General features: G+C 40.4%; 3 protein-coding genes across 7 annotated transcripts in view; 1 reads left to right on the forward strand and 2 right to left on the reverse strand.

Annotated features, from left to right (window-relative positions):
• COL17A1 (collagen type XVII alpha 1 chain) overlaps positions 1 to 4,454 on the reverse strand; it is a 54,611-nt gene extending 50,157 nt beyond the window's left edge. Inside the window, exon 1 of the mRNA XM_084524992.1 lies at positions 4,385 to 4,454. The gene's annotated coding sequence lies outside the window, so the exon portion shown is untranslated. The remainder of the gene's footprint in view (positions 1 to 4,384) is intronic.
• A 6,405-nt stretch (positions 4,455 to 10,859) lies between these two features.
• On the forward strand, positions 10,860 to 15,374 carry SFR1 (SWI5 dependent homologous recombination repair protein 1). 2 transcript variants are annotated; one of them, XM_084525011.1, is made up of 5 exons: positions 10,860 to 11,036; positions 11,689 to 11,805; positions 12,933 to 13,045; positions 14,076 to 14,453; positions 14,667 to 15,374. In XM_084525011.1, the coding sequence occupies exons 3-5, from the start codon at positions 12,950 to 12,952 to the stop codon at positions 14,856 to 14,858; spliced, it is 666 nt and encodes a 221-aa protein (XP_084381137.1). In that variant the 5' UTR covers positions 10,860 to 11,036; positions 11,689 to 11,805; positions 12,933 to 12,949; the 3' UTR covers positions 14,859 to 15,374. The 2 variants fall into 2 exon arrangements, with proteins under 2 accessions (XP_084381137.1, XP_084381138.1); XM_084525012.1 differs by lacking the exon at positions 10,860 to 11,036 and adding an exon at positions 11,162 to 11,375.
• A 972-nt stretch (positions 15,375 to 16,346) lies between these two features.
• The window catches only part of CFAP43 (cilia and flagella associated protein 43), a 43,899-nt gene continuing 38,952 nt past the window's right edge, over positions 16,347 to 21,293 (reverse strand). For all 4 annotated transcript variants that reach the window (XM_084524990.1, XM_084524989.1, XM_084524988.1 and 1 more), the window contains 5 exons: positions 20,774 to 20,930; positions 19,803 to 19,967; positions 18,112 to 18,192; positions 17,137 to 17,290; positions 16,347 to 16,641 (listed from right to left, as the gene is read on the reverse strand). In XM_084524990.1, the coding sequence (XP_084381116.1) occupies positions 16,484 to 16,641; positions 17,137 to 17,290; positions 18,112 to 18,192; positions 19,803 to 19,967; positions 20,774 to 20,930 (715 nt within the window). In that variant the 3' untranslated portion in view covers positions 16,347 to 16,483. The remainder of the gene's footprint in view (positions 16,642 to 17,136; positions 17,291 to 18,111; positions 18,193 to 19,802; positions 19,968 to 20,773; positions 20,931 to 21,293) is intronic.

Raw genomic sequence — 21,293 nt, forward strand, 5'->3', positions numbered from 1 at the left:
TCCGTGTGACAGTGCTGGTCCTCGCTCTGTTTGGGGGAAAGCTGGCACAGGCTGAAACTCTGATCCAACCTCCTGCCACACCAAGAATTTTCTTTAAGATCTTGGCCGCAAGGTACAAGGTCTATCTTGCTCAGCTTCTGTTGTTATGTAAAGATCTTTATATCTCATGAGATTTAAGGACTTTATGCTTGGATTTTATATATTTTTACATGTTAGTATAAATAATATATAGTATATTTTACATTTTATATTTTTATTTTATATTTTCATGCTTAAATAAAAAATACAAATTTATTTATCTATCTCACAGTGCCTTTTAACCTGTATCTTGTTACATAATTATAGCATTTTATGGATTTTATGGATTTCCTTCCATAGGCTAGCACTTCAGATCAAGTTTCACACCCATATCTGACAGCCTGGCACAGAATTCCTGATCACACAAACGATACCACAGAAGCAAAACTACAGATCAGACCCACAGTATTCAACAAACACAACACTTCTCGACGCTTCTCTTCAGAAACCACTTGAAAAACAGATATTAGGGTTAAAATCTCAGTCTCCAGCCATTCCTTTTTTTTTTTTTTTTTTTTTTTTTTTTTGCCTTGCCTCTGTGTTAATTTTAAAAATAAGTAAAAGCTGGAAACTATGGCTGAGGCTACAGAGTAGTTAGTCACCCCATCAATAGCTAGAATGAGAGTAAATATTTGAACTATATTGTAGAAGCTGAAATTCATAGCTGGCTGCTCATTAACAAATGTTTTTCAATCGGTTTTATGATCCCTCGCTGCTCTTTAATCTAGAGCACTTTTTGATTTGTAGCTTTCTTCTTATGTGGGTTAAAAGCAGCATCCAGCACCATCCGGGGTTATTTTCTGCATGCTCCCATTCCCCCACACCTCTCCAAGCCTCCCACCTTTTATTAGCGATCATGCTTCTGCAAGCAAATCTCCAGCCAGACACACCTTTGCCATACAAAACCGCAGGTGATATGCTAATTCCAACCAAAATCTGTTTGTTGAAGGATAAACAAAGAGAAGATTTAGGGCCCAGCAGATAACAGAACGGATCAGTGCTGGTCTGTGGTCCTTCCACCTGATTTATTTCTGCTTCAAAAGAACACAATGGTACAATACAGCCTGTGGTGCATCTACCCACGGTTATTGGTGTAGCAGTAGCAGTACTGACAGTATCACCTGCAGAAATCACGTACGTGTAGCTCTGCCATGCCTGACCCTCTGGCAGTTGATGCAGGTAGAACCCAGATGTCCCAGCTGCTGCACCTAGCACAGCTCGTGTCACTGGTCTGTAACTCACTGGTACGACTGAATTGACATCAAGACGGCAACCATGAAGACGACAACCATGCAGCAGCTCGCCAAGGCGCCAGAGTTGATTGGGAAGGTTTTATTTTCTGCAGGACTCCTACGTCTCTGCAGCTAGGCAAGGATGTAAACAAGGAATATGCAGAGAAGATAAAGAGCAGAAGCAGAGGAAAGCCTCTTTATATAATCTAGCTCCTAAACTCAGTTACTCTTTCATTTCTTGCTCTCCTCAGTAATGGCCACACAGTGGTTCTATCACTCTTTCACATAACGCTGCCTGCAGGAGGATCTCGTTTGGCAAACCAACCTTCCTCCAGTGCCAGGAAGGTATTTAATCAAAAGCAAAGGGAGAAACAGCAGCATGATGGTCAGTACGCTGCACTCTAGCAGCTCAGCTGACAGGGGAAAACCCTGAGGGAAAAGGAAGCTTTTATTTGTTGTGCATTGCTTGTACCAGGGCTTGAACACTGACTTCAGGCTAGCAGATGATTTTTGAAAAAGTTCTAAGACAGTTGTAAGTGAACACTGAAAAATTAGGGGCAAGCTATTTAAGTAACCTTTCTTTCCAGTTTCTGGCAAATTTTTTGACTTGGCTCTGAACCTTCTGGCTATGCCCATCTCTATTTTCATGTCTCTGCTTGAAAAATCCCTTTTCTGACCCAAAGCACACAGGTATTGCCTTTCCCAAAAGCCAGGGCTCTTGTGTGTCACTTCTTGTCAGCAAGATGATCACTGCCTGGAAATTTGTTATTATTCAGCCTTTTCATTTCAAAGTGATTCAGATTCCCATTAATTTGCTTCTGTCCGAAGTTCAGCTTGTGAGACATGTGATAACATGCAGCCTTCCCTTATCAAAATCATCTCTGTATTTTATGGTTTTCAGATGTTCCTGCTGGGATGGATCTTTCTGAGAAAATGTTACTGCAGGTTGCCAGATGCACGTTACGGTGACTGCCTTGCTTACCCAGTGCCTTCAAAAGAACAGCCCTTTGACTTCCACTTTATTATCATCCATGATTAAAGTTGTCAGCTGAAGGTTTTTTAACCTCAGCAAATAATGTAACTTCAGTAACGCAGCTGGGTTTAGTTTTCAGCATAGAGTTCAGAATAAAGTATTTCCCCTCTCTCAAAGATTCAAGTCTGCACCAAGAAAATCTTTGTGTTAGGTATGAGGGGAAGATAAAAATTGTGGCTCAAGCACAATTTTGGTGATTTGACGTGAAGAACCCTCACTAACAAGTGTGTGTATGACTGGAGTTAGTCCACTGAGCTCACTGAATCCAGTTTCTCTTGTGAAGATTAGGAAGGCACTCACAGGGAGCCCAGTGAGAACTCCGTTCCAGTGCTCCCCCTTCTGACAGAATAATATTTGCCTAAGTCTGTAAGGGTGAACACTGAGAGTCTTTATATATTCCATTTTGATGTAGGTGTGTAATTTGAAGCACATAAAGTTTTACAACTGTAGAAAAATACATCTGAAAACGCTGACAAGTAGGTATCTTGTCCATCTCCCTATTCTAAGACCCAGCTCCACTTAACTATTCTCAACAGATTTTTCTTTAAAAGACACCAAAATTGTCTAGAGGTTTCAGAGCCTCCTGAGCCAATCTGGTACACACCTCACTGTGCCTGCTGTTGGAAATTACCTTGGAGTTCCAAAACAAGTAACTCGTGCTTCAGCTGAGGATCCCTTTCTCTTCTACATTTTCAGTGTAACTTACCTCCTTTTTTGTCACTGACACTTTTATGTATTTGAACGCTGCTGTCATGTATGCCATTAGGGATTTCAACATCAGACTCAGCTTTTCCTGCTCCCACTGCTCTTCCTTAGGCTTCCCAGTCCTCTGACCACTGTGCACCACCACTACCCTTCTTGGGGACTACCCACATGCTTAAAGCTACACACGTATGCATGCACTGTGCTGAGCTGGGGACTTCACTCCCAGCATTGCCCAAGGCTGTCAAACACATGCTGGCCTAGCTTAATTCCATGACACTTCTGCTAATTACTGTTTTGATAATAACAATTTAGCAGTCTTGCAGATATCTTTAAACCTGTAACTGCAGGTAAAACTACTGTATTTTGCTGGAAGATGACAAGCAGTGCCAAATTAGTGAAGCTCATAGATGGGACCAGCAGGCAGTGTTGAACTTAGTTTCAGTAGGTATTTACTTAGTAGTGCATGCGCGAAAAGTGTGCATTGGAAACTGATGTTCTTAATATTTCTACAAGAAAATTCTTTAAAATAAACAGCCATGTCCAATACCTACTGATATATCCCCAGCCTCATCAATACAAGGTTTGATCCCCTCCATCTCAGTACACAAAATATGGAAGAGAGAAAAGCATCTGTAGAAGCTAATGCATGCCAAGAATATGCAATCAAACAAAGAAATCAACAAGCCAACACATGCAGACGAAATATCATATAAGGAAGCCTTAGGAAGACAGAGACCAAATGGAAGAGATGCAATGGAAACAGAGACTCAGCAATTGCCAGAAAGAGTCAAGAGCAGTCAGCTACGTGAGGCTGGGCAGTGAAGGTGAGTTGGTGTTAAATGAGTTATTAGGATTACACGCTTCTACTTTTATTCTTTATTTTACTGGAGTTATTTGCAGTGTCTGTGGAATCCTGCTTTTTCTAAAACAAATGCACTGGGCACTGTGGACAACTGAAAAATAACAGACTAGTGAAAAAAAAAACACAACAGCATTTAGAAGCAATAGAGGTGTACAATAAAATATTAGGATGTACAACTCTCAACGTATAAACAAGTAATCAATAAACAAGCACATGCTCAAATACAAATTCATTGTTTGTTGTGTGCTATGTGCATCTGAAATACTCACAGAATAATTCTGTACTAAGTATTCAAGGAACTATTATGGATAACTGAAAACAGCATTTTAAAGAGTTAGAATAGTCTAAAAGTGTCCTTTCAGTGCACTGTTTACTGCTTTACTTAAGACCTGTAGTTTTAAAACATCAGTGGGAAAACACAGACAACATTTAATTTTGAAATATGTTCTAAAGATGCTTTGATTTAGCACATACCAATCTCTTCATTCAAAATCTTCTGGAATTGGTGGCCATCTCTTGGGATTCCTCTGCCAGAGATGATGACCATTAAACCACGGTTTAATCACCTACAGCATCACTTCAAACATGGCTGCATCTGTGGGGCATAAATGGAAAGGAAATCTTAGATTTCAGTTGCGTTCATTCTACTAATGGCCTTGATAGGCCAAAATGATGAAGTAAGGTAGGCTTCTAGAGAATCCCGATTTAAGGCAAAATAAATAAATAAAATCTGACTCAGAATTTCTTTCTGAAATGCAAAAAAAAAGTTGTCGTCACTGAAGAAAACAAACTGCATGATGCAAATAGTGATATATTTGATTGTACCCATGTTTCACATGATTACGTAGGGTGCAGCTATACATGCCCATGATCTTACAAAAATGAGGGATGGCACAAAGGATGTTCTATCTAGACATTACTGTGGGCAGTTTTAAGGTTATTCACTCCTGGTTTTACAGACTCAAGAAGAGGCAGGGCACATGATAGTTAAAACTCCAGGGTGATCTATCTGTTGATCTCACTCCTGTGGAGTCTTTCAAGAGAAAACTTGTCAATACATACCCATATGTTGAGTTACCACCAAGCATTTAACAATGATGAAATAGATCATTCTGGCATGTTACCCATGAAAATGCTTGTAATTAACTCAAGGAAAATGCACTAAACTTTTAAAAAAATCAAGATCAGAGTAGCTCTCCTTTCAGCTGTGATTACATTAGGAGGTTTCCAGTTGCAGGAGTGCTATCTTATGGTGTGACTGTCAAAGAGGGTGACAAAGAAGTGCCCTTTTTACATGACCACTGATACGTGGGATGAAGGTCACTGATGCCACGACACAACCTCGCAGCTACATCGTCAACTGATGCGGAAATGTCCCCAGTTAAAGTGGGTAGCAGTTTCTAATTTGTCTCACCAAAGAATTTTCTTAATTTTCTTAGTATCAGATCAACATTATGGGACTCCATTTAGGACAAATGTTCTTCTAAGCCCATCGAGGCTGTATGAAAATGGTACGATGTCTGTTACCCATTAGTAAAGGTCTTTCTGCACGCTGATGTGGAAAAAGGGGTTCCACATGCTGTTACTTCAGATATGAACAGGATCAGGAATTTTACCCAGAAATTAGCCTGGAAATAATTAGAACAGAACCACTACAGCTCACGAACACTGGGATACCCGGCTTGAGATGAGCTGTAACAGGCACACACAGCACATTTTACTCAGGACACTAGGGGAAGTCAACAAGCCTTAGTCTGTGTATCCCTTGCTGACAGAGATGGGACAGCAGCATTCTTGGTGCCTTCCCTATAGCTGAATGTTTTGAAGGGAGGGTTGATTAAACAAGGGTTTATTTACTTCCCATGATCTGTAAATACTTTGAATCTTTTGACTTTTAAAGAATTTGCTTCAACCTTTACACTAAAAGTGAGTGTTTTATGCCTATTCACAATTGTCGGTGGATTTTTTCCTAAGGTAGCTGTGCTTAGATGTGTGATGTTGTTTGCACACACCCATACAGACAGAGCCCACCTCTCACAGCAGCACATTTAAACTATCATGCAAGTTATTAACTTGATAGTATGACCAGGAAAACAGAAAAACACTTTGAGCCAGCTCTCACACGAGGACTTTGAATTCTGAGCCTGGTTTGCCATAAAAGTGTAGGCAAACGTCTGACAGCACACTGAACTCTTGGATCTTTATGTGGCACCTCCTTGTCACCAGTATCCAGGGAGGGAAAATTCTCAGAACACCACATTCATATTTCATTCCTAGGAAAAGACCTCTAATTTTTTTACTTTACAAGGCTTTCTGTAGCCTCAGGTTAATGAGCTAATTTGTTACTTAATAACAGGGAGGGAGCGTATTTCTACATCCTGCCTGCTGATGCTGCAGTTTAGGAGGCAGGGGGTGTGCTCAGCAGGATGTTTTTTTTTGTTTTAAACCAAAACCAATAACGAGGGTTGTTGCTGAAGTGATGAGGGACAAGACTCACTTAGGTCTACATTCAGAGCAGCAGGGAGAGCCCCAGGAATCCAGGAAGAATACAAGGTGTGTGTCTGTCTGTGCTTACCTGCTTGCTGCAGGACTTGCCTACAGGCCCCCCAAGGCCTACAGACTGTGGTACCAGCCCTCAAACCAGCTACACTTGTAGATAAACCACGTCCACGCTTTCACCTTTGGCAGCCAGAAGCACAGACCAGTGTGATCAAGCTATGAGTTACCTGGACATGGCATGGAATTGACTTTTGTGTCCCAAAACAACTCTTCAAACTCCCATACATACAACCTGTGTCATGCAAACACAGCCAGTCAGTCAAACTTCTGCAGCGAAGGATATTACAGGAACAGAGAGATGTCACCAGGTTCTGAATTAGGGCTTCTTGCCTCAGCAAAGCTCATGATGCTTCTGCTCAGCTGAGGGATGTCTGCCTGTCCTCCCTCAGAGCAGACTGTGCTCTACCAGCCACCAAGGAGTCTGCTTGTCCCCACTAACAGCCGAGGAAGGTGCAAGAGCCTCGGTCACAATACTTGAAGACCAGGGAAGTTAAGACACCAAGACTAAGCCAGATTTCACCCACAATCTCTCCAAGAACTTCTCCCTTCCAAACTCGTTTTAAAAACAGACACAGACTTTTGAAATGAGGATGTAAAGCAACCCCAATTTAACATCTACTCTGACTGAGCATTACAGGGCAGAGCTGCATGTTCCTTACGAAAAAACAAAATCTCCCAAATACCCTGAGCACAAAAATACCCTCAGATCATCACACATGACAAAAGCTGTAACAGGTACTAGTTTGGGCAAGGGCTTAGATTTAACAGCCTTGAAATTTCTTAAAATAATGATCAATCACTTCCCCACCAAAGACAAAAACACTGAAGGTCTGTTTATTGTTTCCCTTCTCTGCCTGCTTCTCTCATAAAGACTTCAAACACTGTAATTTTTGGCATGACTATGCCAGAGAAAATCCCACATGCAGACACAAAAATAAAAGACATTCTTAGGTTGTTCCCTTTCATTAGCACTGTGCCTCACCCACTTGGTTGTTCTCGCAAGCAGCAGCAAGAACTAGGAAGTCCATCTCAGCTGGCTTTTACCTTACCTTTTGTAATGGCAAATTGCAGTAGCTCAGCTACAAGAAATTATGTCAGTTTTTCTTTTCAACACAGGTACTTTGAAAACTGAAGCAAAAAATGCGGTGGAGCTCAAGCAAGCCCCAGGCACAGAGCAGAAAAGACAGAATTTTGCTTTTGGTTCAGCTTTATGCTGATGTCGTCCTGCAACTTCTGCGTAATTAGTGGGCATTTGCACCATTATAAGAGCAGAATCTGTATCCCAAGGTCAAGTTTTGTTGTAGTCTAAACTGGTTTTACTCTGGGAATCTGGCCTATGCAGCCCTTCCTTTGCTACATTTACACGGCTGCAAACAAGTCAGAACATTTTTCTGAGGAGTGAATTGCAGCCAGCGAAAACACAGCCCTAGGCCCATGCTGAAATGGGTAAGGATTTAAAAATGTTTGCAGCAGTTAGTGGTTGGGCACAGAAAAACACTCCACCCTCCCGCCTCCGGCAAGAGAAAACATGCAGACAGTGCAGCAAACTTCATGCGTCAGGATCCATCATTTGGCTTTAAACAAGATCAACAGATTTCCAAAAAATGAGAAGAGGGGGCAATGCATATGTGCCTCAAGACTCGGTGTGTTGACTAACATCTCTGTTACTCATTGGCGATGTTTAGGGAGAAAAGGCACGGCTCTTGTGCCCAGCAAGCTGTTAAATGGAAGTTTTGTGATGCCTCTGGCACTCTGGAAGAGAAGAAGCTGTGAAGGCCAAACGGGAGCCTCTAAACCCAGAGTCAGTGTCCTTTACTGCTCCTCTCCTCTTTGGATTTGCTACAAGAGATAATGCCATGGGGGAATACAACATGTTCTTGTCCTGTCAGTGCAGATGCTGAAGCCTGAGTACTCTCCTGGTAACATAAGATTAATGAAAGAGATGTTCTACAGACAACATCTTTCACTCATGCAGGCAAATTGTCTGCCATTCACCTGGTGTAAAATGGAAAAAAAAAATCCAATCACTAAAACATCACCATAGGAACACCAAAGGAAATTAAACAAGGAATCACATTTTCCTGCTTGTTCTTTAGGGAAACCAGTTTCTCTGCAGGGCAGCAGTATGTTCAGCAAACAGATCTCAACAATTTTTATACCGACTGCACCATTTCCTATAATATTTTTCTTTCATTTTGTTTAACTCAAATTAGCCTGATCACAAAAGGAATAAAAAGTAATCCAACAACAGCTATTATAATGCTTAACTGCGTGCACACATTGGTGAGCTTAACTGAAAAGCACGCAAAACGCCCCACAGTGTGCCATACACACGCCAGCATCAGTAACTCATGGACAATCTCTTTTTCAAGGGGAAGAGGCACACTTTTTGGGAGACAGGTTTTAGCCTGTCTGCTGTTTGCCATCTTTAAGTGGATAGCGATACCAAACACTACTGGGTTTCAGCAGAAGTACTGGAAGTCACAAGTCACTGGGTAGTGACTGAGCTTACTCTCCAGTTCCCAGCTTGGTCAGGGGCCTCCTGCCACATCTTGGACAAGTTACGTTAATTGCAGGACTACTCACATGTTTAAACACCCAGTGAATCCCTAGGTAAGCTTAACAAATGGCTAAACACTTAATACCAACCTGAAACAGGACCTCTTAGAGTGACTGCCCAGCAGTGAACACTAATGATAAAATTTCCTTTTCTCCCCCCATTGTGTAGTCCATCAAACACCCAAAACCTCCATGTGGAACCATCTTTCTACATTCACGGGCTCAGGCTGGCTGGAATTCACCCAGGGTGGGGCACATGGGCGTTAATCTAATAAGGCAGCAACGATAATGCACAGGATGACTTTTTCATGCTGTGTTCTTGTAAAATCTTACTGGAATCTTAGCTGGCAAATGATCTAAAATCTCAAGCTTTCTGTTGTTCTTGTGCAACACAACTGTTAGCGTGTCTGTACAACAGAGCATGAGTAATTTAAAAACGGGACCATCCTAGAGACAGAAGGAAACATGTTGTGAACCCAGAGACATGTTGTCTCAAAGCTCCAGTGCATTTGAAAACCAACCCACCTGATGAATTTGCAGCAGCAGTTCTATTAGCAAACCATTTTTTAGATACTTAAAAAAAAAAAAAAAAAAAAAAAAAAAGTGACAAAAAAATAGCTGCAAGTATTAAAAAATAAATAAATAAATTTAAATGGGCTAGATCACATTGGGGCTTAAAAATGTTTCAGAACTTCTTCAAGTACCAGTAGAGGTATTGTGCGTGTTTTTGCTAGGTGTTTATACCTGATCATACAGTTTCGTCACAGAATCTAACTTCTGACATTTGCTAAATGCATATTTTCAAATATTTAGAAATAAAGTTTAGAAAATATGCAATTTCACACAGTCAATCCCTGTACAAGGAATAATCTGTAGGCCCAAATTCTGGTTTCCAAAACAGACTTCTTACAGATGGGCTGTGAACGCTTTTGTATCTTTTACTGTTGATGTTATGAGAGAAAAAGGTTACTGTCCTCAATGTAAAATTCTATTTGAAATGAGTGAATCTATGTATACTTTTGGCTAGAAGCACAGCAACTGCTAGCATTGACCGTGCTCTGTGCTTACTCACCTCTCAGTGATCCTGTTTCAGTAAGATGAGAAGTTACAGGAAACAAAAAGAAAATTCATCAACCTCATCCACAGTTGTAAGGAGGAATCAAGCACGATACTCATGCAGTTCTGCTACGTAAATCAAGGGAATAATCTATGGAGACTGCAGGTGTGTATTCTCCACGCACACTGACCAGCAGAGCTGTGTGAAGGCAGCTTGGAGCAGCTCACCTGGAGGCTGGGAGCTGTTGCTGTTATGGCCACTTCCAACCATTTGCTCAGTCCTGACACAGTTATATTGGAAAAACGTTTTACATGGATCACTTCTGAGAAATGTTAAAGTCCATTTGGGGGAATGAGGCCTGCAGCACGGGAGAGATCTCTACTGACAGGACACTTGCTTCAGCAGCCCCTGCACATCATGGCGATGTAATCTGGCACCGAACCGCATGACTGCCACTACAGCTGGGGCTGCTCGTTGCCATTTTCACCATCTACCTGCCTGCTTTTCCAGTCACATTTCTTCATTTTCACTTCTCCTCCCTGCACACCTGAGGCAGCGTGGCTCACTTTGCGCTTCCCAACCCATCTCCCACCCCTCAGGGTGTGCTCCCCGGGCACAGCTCTCCCCCTTCACTGAGGGGACAGCCCCTGAGGCGGTCACCGCGTGAGGCAGCATCATGGTTCCCTCAGCACTGCCAAAATGCCTGGGCTCGCCCCACCGACCCCTCATGGTGACGAGCGCCCCATGGCTCAGCCAGAGCCCCTCTCCCTGAGGCGGGCGGGCACACCACAAGATGGCGCCCAGCCTCGAGCACCACCTGGGGCAGAAAACAGCATGCCATGGTGGCCTGAGTAACACAGCAGACTACAGAAACACACATAACACCCACATGGAGTAGTAGTGATGGTGATGGTGTAGGGGACACTACACAAACCCACCCCACCGAGCACCGTAAGCCCGACAAAGCTTTCCCCGCACGCAGGCGCAGCGCCGCCCGCCCTCACTGCCCGCGCAGGCGCCGCCTGCGGTCCCGGGAGCGGGGCACTCTGTGGCGCTGAGGGGCCGTGAGGGGCCGTGAGGGGCCGTGAGGGGCCGGGGGTGCTGCTGGGGACGGGTCCCTCAGGATCTGGTCCCTCAGGATCCAGCAAAGGGTTTTGGGGTGCTGGGGAAGGGCTTGAAGAGTGTTCCCGTGGGCGAACGTCCTGTTAAAAAGTTTAAGGAACGTGTTTAAGTAACGGTGTTAGTGAAGTGTTGTGAAAAAGTCTTCGCTGTGCTCAGGGTCGCTTGCAGGCAAGTAATCCGCGTTAGGGTGTAAAGCCACAGGTTTTGTGGGTTTGGTTTCGTTTTTGAGAGAGTTGAACGGGTCTCTTAGAGCTAACCTATAGGCTTGAAGTTATTTTTGCTTCTTGGTAGTAAGAGAGCCAAATCTATGACAAGCTCAGTACTGTATAGGTATGATAAAGCATTTTGTAGTCTTGCTTGGATTAAGAAACAATAATATCACAGATGGGGTCTGTGGGTTTCCTTTCTAATGTGCAGATTGTTAAAAATTCCCAATTAAATTGACTTCCTGTAGTAATTATGTTCTTTTTTTCCCTAATAGGATGCCATAGGCTGAATTTGGAACAACCAGAGGGAATGCTGACTTGACAAGACAAATGAAGATGAGGAGATAACCGAGGTGTCCTTGGTACAGAGCCAGGAAGAACAGAGCTGCTGGGTTAGTAACACTTCGGCATGTTTCATCTTGGAAGAGGAAGCCCCTTGTGCCAGTCCTGTGTTGCCCAGCGACTTCTTTGTGGGATTTTATTTTTAAGAGGCTTGTGTTTTGAAATTCCCAGTGGCAAGTTTTAGGTAAACAGAGGGCGTAGCTGACGATTTTCCAGCTGCATTTTGGTCATTAGCAGGTGGTTCACAAGTGCTAAACTAAGTCAGATATTGCCAAATCAATTTAAAGTTGATACATGCTGAGTGGTGTGATTTATCATTTTAATTAAGTTGCTTTTCTGAGCAAACTGGGAATGCATATTATAATCTAAAAGTCCACTTGTATGAGTAATTACTTTTTCAAGCAGCATCCCCAGAAGGATCAAATGAAATAGATTATTTTCACAGACCTGGGTACCCGATTCTTTTTTTTTTTTTTTTTTTTTTATAGAAAAGATTAATTGTTTATACAGATGGACAATAAAAATCTTGTGGCTCCCAGCAATCCTTTTATTGCTGCTTGGGTTGCACAAAGGTTAAACAAAGGACTGGTACTTAACAACCTGGCTTTGTAAGGATTTTGAGTTAGACAAGCAGTAGGAGCCATTCACATTAAGAAAATACTTTGTTTGGAGTGAGCTTTTTGATGAGTTTGATGTTGTAGGATCTGACTTGGATATACAAGCATAGTATAATATGTCAAAGTACTTCATAAGTTGTCTTGATCCTGCATAACAATTGAAAAAAGACATCACTGCTATAGATAGCACTAGGAGGAAAAAAAAAAAAAAACATAATAATGAAGAACACCTAAAAATTTTTTGTAGGATTTTTCATCTCAAAGAACAAGTACCATAGATTTTTATTACTGAAGGAAAAATAGTACACAAAATTCATAGCCAGATCCTGTATACCAGTTAGTAGTGCCATTTGCCACCTTGAAGAAAAGGTATTCATAAAGCAAGATTCTACTTAGTGCATAAAACCACTGTGTAACTTCAGCAGGTGTCTTTATGAATGTAACAGTTAGAAAATAAGCTCTAGTATTTCTTCTTAGAGTTTTTTACTCATTTCTGCAGCCATGTGACTCATAATCAGGTGAAAAGGGTACTACGTGTAACTCATTTTGTTTTTTAACAGAGACTGTCCATCTCAAGATGGAAGAACCAGCGTCTGATAAATTGACATCTTTGTGCAATACTCCAAAGGACTCTGGCTCAGCAGCTCCCCAGAGGACTGGTTCAGGGAAGCAGGTATAAAAACTTGTTTTTCCAATAATGTGATTCTTCATAGTAAGAAAAATGCTTATGAAATCATCAAGTAGTTGCAAGGTAGCTTATATGTACAGCTACAAGGTTGTGCAGATAAAGGGTGTAAGGAGTGTTCTCGGCATGCCTTGCTCTGAATATGCATACGTTTGCTGTGAATAAAGTGATGTATTCACTATTAGCAGTCTACCAAAAATCCCATACTAGTAATTTTCAATACTACTTAGTTTTCTCAAGCCAAAGTTGTCTTTCCATGTCTATTTGCACTTGAATATAGTACGCTCTGATTGCAGTTGGGATATTCTCCATAATGCCAGACTCTTCTTGGGATTTCTCCTAGCATGTGTACTGTGATGCTGTCACACTCACCGTAGTGCATGTTACTAAAAACTGCATTTATGCTGGATAAAGCTAGGTTGCAGACGTTCCTTAGGTAATCCTTCTCACCCTTATTTTAGTATTTTCCCACAGGTAAAAACGTTAGACACAAACTATAAAAATACTTATTTTGAAGAAAAAAACACTTTTTAGATGTTCATTAGTAAAGGACCTCAAAGCATGAACAAGTTGAAATACTTAGAAGTAGAAAATACATTTTAGTGCTAATGCAGGAAACGTGGTGGGATGCAACAACAGCAACAAAAAATCTCCATTAAACAAGAGGAGAAATCAAACCAGATGAAATAAAATCAGCAAAGCTGATATATGCCATGTCTTCTGCACAAAGACTAGATGAGTAGCTTTCCCTTAGTAAGGATTATTGGATTTGGTCCTAGACAACATGGAGGTATGTTTTCCAGTAAATTGCACCCGTGTGTGCAAACACACCTGAAAGGAAGGAATCAACTTGTTAACTTTAAGTTTACAAATGCTACAGTGACAATGCAGAAGTCTGGTTACAATTATCTCTATGTATATGACATATTCTGCATGGAGTTCAGTTTAGGTTCTTTGAAATTTGATCAAAGATGAGACTTTTGTGATCTTTCTCTCTTTTGCTGTTCATTTTCTTCAGCCAATGAGTGCAACTCTAAGGGAACGATTAAGGAAAACAAGACGTTCATTTAATGCTAATTTTACAGTGGCAAAGCGGCTCAAAATAGACAGTGAAGAAAAAGACTGTGCTGATGTTGACAAAGAGCATCTGCCAAAAAAAAGTGTGGATTGTTCCAGGTTACAGGATGGTTCTGAAAGCCTGGAAGGAAACTGCACTGGGCATATATGTTTCAAAAGTCCCTCACAGAACAGTCTCCATGAATCAGGAGAGAATGAGGTTAGGGTTGATCTTAGTCACCAACAGTCCCTGGAAGAAAAACTAAGGCTGGTGAAACAAGTGCAAGAGAAGGAAGAACTACTTCGAAGGCTCAAAATGGTCAAGATGTACCGATCTAAGGTGAGGAGAACCTCTGAAAAAGCACTTCTAAATCACACTTGGAAGTGAAATGGAGTCAAATCTTCATTTACTGATTTAAGTTACAATATTGAGCCATTTAGTTTGTATGATATTTATATATTATCTCAGTTTTAATTATATTATAAAAATAGATTTGCAGAGTATGAAACTGATCTGTCATTTGCTGAAATGTCTTTTTTGTCCCAATTTCAGAACAACCTGTCTGAACTGCAGGCTTTGATAGCGAAATGGAGAAGCAGCACCCAGCTGATGCTCTATGAGCTACAGTCAGCTTTTTCTGCAGATGGCAAGAAAGTGAGTCTCAGTCAACTGATAGATTCTTTTGGGTTAGAAGACCAGTTACTGCACTACAGCAGAACAGAAGAAGATTTTGTAGACACCTAATCTACTGGTGCAAAGTTTTCAATTACACACATGCATAAGCAGAAAAGACTGAATGAATTCTGATAACCTTAGAAGTGTCAATCAGACAGTGAACTTTGTTTTCCAGGAGGTTTTCTCATGAGCTACTGGTGAAACTGTACATAGATACGGTAGGCACTGTAAAAGGCATTACTCTATGGAAGAGATTGAGCCCATGCTGACTTTTGGAAAACACATTTTCAGATGCTGGTCAAAACAGTTGCCTTTAGGGGAACTGTTCCTCCTAACCCTTCGGCCACAGCCTGTGGTAGTAGAAGGGAAGGGTAGAAAACAGGAATTGACATCTGTCTGCTGTACTACATTATGGGAAAGCTGCAATGTTCTGTTTTGTTTTTTTTTTTTTTTCCCCCCTTTGTATAAGAAAAGTGCTCCCTTGTCTAATGAAGTGCTTTAACTACAGCATTGCTTACCTTTCTGCAGTAAAGCTGAATAAAACAGCATTTCATTTATCCTCCAATAAACGTTGTCTCTTCAAAATGTTTTTCTATAATTTAAGTTGAAATTGCTCATTTTCTCACTTCTAAACACATATTGGTATGACTCTTCAGCTTTTATTCTCCTTAAAATCATCACTTATCTAGTGTAACATTACATAAATCTCTCCTGTGAATATTTTTTCATATGCAATCACGATTGTCATTGGCTGTACCTTAACTGTTCAGTATGGATGCTATTTTTCCTGTTTTCCTTAATAAGGAGCAATTTCTTAGATACCTCAAGTGGAAAGAAAATCACAGATGAAATAGTTCATTGTAACACTGATAGGCCTCATTAGACTTAAGTTTGGAGTCACAAGAATTCTTAAGAATACTGAATGCTGCTGCCTGCTGAGAATTAATGAAGAGATTATTGAATAACCTTTATTACTGATCACAGTTTGAGTATTAAGAAACTATTTCTTCGTGCCTCTTTAGCTTACTGAGAAATGATGATAGGGCTTCCTGATAGGGGTACTTCTTTTCCCCAAGACCTTTGGCAATTTGGAATTCTGTTGCTTCTATGGAAGTTTTCAACAGGAAGAAAAAAAAATGTTGCAAAAAGAGTGCAAGATATAATTAGAATCCTTAGAGACCTGTTAGAGGTGATAAAGCAAAAAAGCAGCTGCAGTGAGGTTAAAACAGAAGTAGTTCTCCTTATAAGCACAGAACTTTGCTAAACCTAAGGTATCAAAGTTAATGTTCTTAGAAAGGGGTAAGTTTAGATTTTACGTGAATTTATGGAAGTGGAAGAAAAATTAAAGCATGGAAGAGAGAAACAATTTGTAGATGTAAAATCACATCTTTCTTGGAGTACTTCATTTCAAAATGTCCTCCAGTTGCATATTGCAGACTAAGCATATGCGTTCTACAACTACATCTTCCATTTATTTTCTGTAATGAGCTATATGTTTATATAATCAAAACAGCAGAAAGATAATACTAAGTATAAAATATATGAAACAGACAAACGTGCATCTTTCAAACTGGTACTATTTTAAAAGAAATTACAAAAGAAAGTGTTGAGAGTTTAAGGAGAGAAGGTGTATGTCCAAACTCTGGGTCTTAGACAAGACCAGTTTCCTATACATCTACCAGGACTGGGCTTTTTTAAAGAATAGGGAATGTTCTTGATCTCAGTCTTTCAGCTTCTGCCTGAAGAATTCCAAACTCTTCTTCTTGTTCCCTTAGGAGATCCCGCAGGTTTTTCTGCTTCAAAATCTCTTGGTAACGCTGCTTTGCGTTCCTTTCAGAAACACGCTGTATGTCTGCATAAAACAAAATACAAGGGTCACCCTGTACATACAGTGACTGCATAGTCTTTATACAGGACCTGCTCCAGAGTTATTCCAAGTTCTGTATAAAATAGGCAAGTTAGCTTTAAGAGTCTTTAGTGAATAAGGCAAATAAATAAATAAAAAAGGCACTGGGTGCACACCCAATGTGTTAAAACCATTTTACTAGTGAAAAGAACTACACAGTTTTCCTAATAAGGCATACCCTTCTCAGCTTCTTGGTCCTCTGTTCACTTGACTGTATGGAAAGTCAATTAACTTTGGCTACAAGAGCACCAATCTCTAGGTATGATCTTATGTAAATAGCATTAAATATGGTGTGGTAGAAAAGCTAATTGTGCATGTAGTGTGATAGATAGGAATTTCTTTTCCCTTAGGTGATGCTGATGGAGAATAGGACTGTCTAGCTTAGGAGGTGTTTTCTGAATGTTCTTTGCTTGTGACTTAAAGTGCGTTACTGTGACTCACCAGCTGCCCGAGAGATATGCCTCCTTTCTGAAACAGACACAAGCATTTCCTTTAGCTGAAGGCTGAGCTCATAGTTTGCCTGCTCTTTTAAAGCGATGCACTTCTCCAACTCTCTAATTCTTTTCTGACGGTGCTTCGTATTCTTCTTGTGCAACTGTCCATTTCCAAAAGAATAAAGCAAATGCATGAGATAATACAAAAGACAAACTTTTGATGGAAGCCTACAATCTTCAACACTGTCTTGTAGCTCAATTCATTTTCATGTGCTTTGATTTGCTAGCTTTACTTTGTATAGTGTCTTTCAGTATGCTTTATGCAGTTCTAATACAAGTAGCAGACGAACAAAAAGGCATGGGCCAAGGAGAGAGAGATTTAATAGAAAACTTGAAAGACAAAGCAGGGAAAGGAAGTCAGTGGAATCAGCGCATTGAAAATACTCCCTTGGCTGCCAGCCACCGTGGAAGATAGGCTATTGTGCTGATGCTGTCTTCAAGGGCTGTAAAGGGCCAGGGTAAATACCAAAGATTGAAAAGGAACACAGAGAAAATGGAAGCTGATGGCAGCTACAGTAACCTGGAGAAAATCCAGTGGAATCCCTTACAGACAAGGACAGTCATAATTTAAATGTTGAAATAGGTAAGGGAGCCAGCAAATCAGATTGCTGTGTCTGTGTTATTTTGAATATAGGAGGGTAGTGATATGAACAGACCGGTAGTCCTACAGAGAAACAACTCTAGGCAACTTGAAAAAACTACTGAAAGATGAATAAATGCATAGGTGTGTATATATGCATATACATTCATCTGTGTGTGGTGTCGTGGCTGTGTTTTAACAGTCCTCGAGTTAGCTGAAGAGGTGGTGTGCCTATGTGGGATGCTGTTATTCCTTACAAACACCCTTTGCTAATGAAGGAGAGGAGTTGCATTTAAATTAAGGATGTCTCTCAAATGCGGTGGTTCACTTAGAAATAATTACCTTATCCATGACATCAAGAGTCTGCTTCATCACTGAAATGCGGTGGGCAATGCGACTGTCATAGTTCAGCATGGTTAGGAACTGAGAATTAAAAACAGAAGGAAAGGAGGTTGTTAAGCCTTTGCTGTTCTCAACAATTCCACACTTCTGTAAAGACAGTCATGATACGTGAAACTAAAAAAAAAACAAAACAAAAAAAACAAAACAGAATTAGACACAGTGGAAAACCTTGCTAGTGATCATAAATAAATGGATATGTTAAAGATAGTCTTGCCATACAATAGACTATGCAGCCGTTAAGAAGCATTATATGTTTTGATGGAAACAAAGACCATATGAATTTGTTGTGAGGTTGTCAAAAAAACCAACAAGATATACTTTTACTTATATGATCATCAAAGCTAGCACAGGTGGAGGCCAAAGGTGCACAGAAGACAGGTTTCTGTGGATGTAACATTTATCTTTCTGAAAAAACATCCCACCAAACCGACAGATAACAGTTCTGTGGTTTGTCTCCAGTTAAAAGAAGAGAAACAGAAAAGACCCAGCAGGCTCCTTGCCTACAGCACCAAATTGCTTTCATTCATTTTTTCTATGACTAGCCTTCATTCCAGGCATTCTCAGGTCCTGGCCCCCATGTGTTTCTCTGAGCCATGTTTCTTTCTGCTCCTGTCATGGTCTCTGTTGCCCTTCCTACTAGCCCTTTCCTACTAGCATTTCTACTCAAAAATACCATTGCTATGGGCAAGGACAAGTCTAACTGGCAAATAGTGCATCTCTTTAAGTGAAGTTTGACATAACGTAACAGCGACACCCTGGTGATAAATTTGTTGCAAGAACTTTTCAGTGCATTGTCTCATCACCTCTTCAGAAAGCTGTTTTGCTGATGTTAGTTTCAGAAGTCCCATGGCTGTGATTCAGAAATGAACAAGCAGTTTGGACAGGCAGAACTAATGAAGCCTGAGCAGAACAGATGTTTGGGTTTTCTTCTGATCTTTTGATTGAATTGCAATATCTTTACTCACTCTCCAATATTCTTTATTTTCCCTGTGCTTTATAGCTCTCCCCACTGCAATATCTCCAGCTTCCCTGTCCTCCAACATCCGTTACTTTGAACCTTTATTTCCCCTACCTCATCACCGCAAAACCAGCTTTACATCCGATCCTGCAGCACCCTCACACTTCCTCTACCACCTCTCTTCTCCTCTCTTCTCCCAGGGGTATCCCCATTGCTCTTCCACAACCTTTTCCTGTTTTCTGGCCTGCCAAATGCATTTCTTCAAAGCTCTGTAGGTGCTGACTGGTCTGCCCAGCTTCTGTCTCTTGCTTGCCAGACATAGCAAACAATTACCTGTCATTCTTCTGCTAGTACCAAGGCCAACAAATGGCACTGGGGCTCAGCAAGGCTTCTGTAGGAACTCTATCTCTGAATACTGAGCAAAAATTACAGTATTTCTGTGAGACACCAGATGGGTGCACTTGGGAACTAGTCAGGGATAACTTTGCCCTCGTTTGCAACTGAATTTCATCACTGATCAATCTCAAGAGCAAAACTTCTCTTTGGAAGCTGAACTGTTGACATGTTAGGTTTCTGGGTAGCAGTAAGAGAGTTAAGATGTATAAACAACTGCAGAAGAGGAGGCAGCAAAATTCTCTGTGGTATAAAGTATAAATTAGAGAAAGTAACTCACTAGCTGGCGATCTTTTGAAATAGGTAGCACTGCAATATCCCGAGCCTTCTGTTTCAGATCTTCTATTTGCATTCTCATTTTCTTATGTTCCCATTCCAACAGAAATATCCCTCTAGAGAAGTCTTTACGCTCCACCATGCTAGCAATCTTTTTCTCTCCTTGAACCTGAAAAAAAAAAAAAAAAAGATTAATCTTAATTAACACACTCTATGGATTATGGAATAATTATTTGCAACAAGATGGGCAAGCTTCCAAAGTGATGATATTAGTAAGGAAAATGTGCATACTGCAGACTCTTTCCAGACTTTGCCCAAGATGGTTATCTTTTGTGGAATTTTGTTCCCTTTTATGCTCTGTGCCACAGTCTTGGATCATAGGAGGAGATGAAGAAAATTAGAAAATTACAATAATTTGTACTCTCTACATCTTGCAATCTTTTATAAGAAGGCTAAGGCATCTGATCTCTACAAAATACAAACTTGCTCTGTATAAGGTATTTTGCAGTTGTTGCTGAAGGCTTTGTGTATTAGCAGTAAAAGGCAAATTTACAGCTAGAATGCTTAAAGTATGATAATCGATTTCACCGTACGTAAAAGGTGTATCAGTTTGTTAAACCTTAATGTAAGCTACTGCTCAGCATGACTATATGTTTGCCTTGAGAGAATTCTAGGACTGTAGCCCAGGATATTAGGATTTTCTATTTACAGCATGTTTGTAAGTGATGGCATGTCTAAAAACTGTTGTCATTTCATTGATCTGAATTGTATTCATCAAACATCAAGAAAGCAGTCTGCACTGCAATCTCTATATCATAATAAGGGGCATTACAGAATTCTTAACAGCTTTTAGTTTACAATTGAGCCTCCTGGTGTGTAGTAATGAATTGAAACTAGATATCAAACTAGAGAAAAAACAGAGTCCCTGAAGACCAATATATTTATTTAAAAAAATTAAATTTCCTTATAAGTTACCGTGATACTGGAATTCAGTTCTTCAACAACACTCCTATTAATGAGAATGGCATTGGTGTAATCTGGGATCTCAGTAATTTCCAATTCCACCTGTCCTTGTTTTAACAAAAACTGGAAAGTCAAATCCAAATGAAATTTCATCTTCTTCTCCTGCAGCCTAAAATGGCAGAAAACAAAAACAATGCTCAGTGATTTCAACTTAATTATATAAATCCCCCCGTGATTCTCAAAATGTTTATTACTGATAAGTGGTATGTTCATGTAGGACTTACTTTTTGACAGCCTGTCTTCTATGTGCTCCAAAAATGACTATGGAGTTGGCAATTTATTTCTGTACATAAAGTTGTCAACCACTAGAATCAGTTTAACAAACTCTAGCAGCTGTTCTGAAAAAAAATGTATTTACCAAACAAAAGCCTCAACAACAATTGAAAAGGAAGTGAAGGAGACTCCCAGCAAGCACTCTTTTTTTGTTGTTGTTTTTTTAATTTAAATTATCCTGGGGTTTGCTCCTGAATTC

Source organism: Aythya ferina, assembly GCF_964211825.1.
Source record: "Aythya ferina genome assembly, chromosome: 7".
Classification (NCBI taxonomy): domain Eukaryota; kingdom Metazoa; phylum Chordata; class Aves; order Anseriformes; family Anatidae; genus Aythya; species Aythya ferina.

Excerpts from the sequence above, each read along its gene's own strand:
- SFR1 (XM_084525011.1), top strand. The coding sequence starts at position 12,950 with ATGGAAGAACCAGCGTCTGATAAATTGACATCTTTGTGCAATACTCCA. Across the intron at positions 13,046-14,075 it reads GGACTGGTTCAGGGAAGCAG|CCAATGAGTGCAACTCTAAG; the intron begins GTATAAAAACTT and ends CATTTTCTTCAG. Across the intron at positions 14,454-14,666 it reads TCAAGATGTACCGATCTAAG|AACAACCTGTCTGAACTGCA; the intron begins GTGAGGAGAACC and ends TCCCAATTTCAG.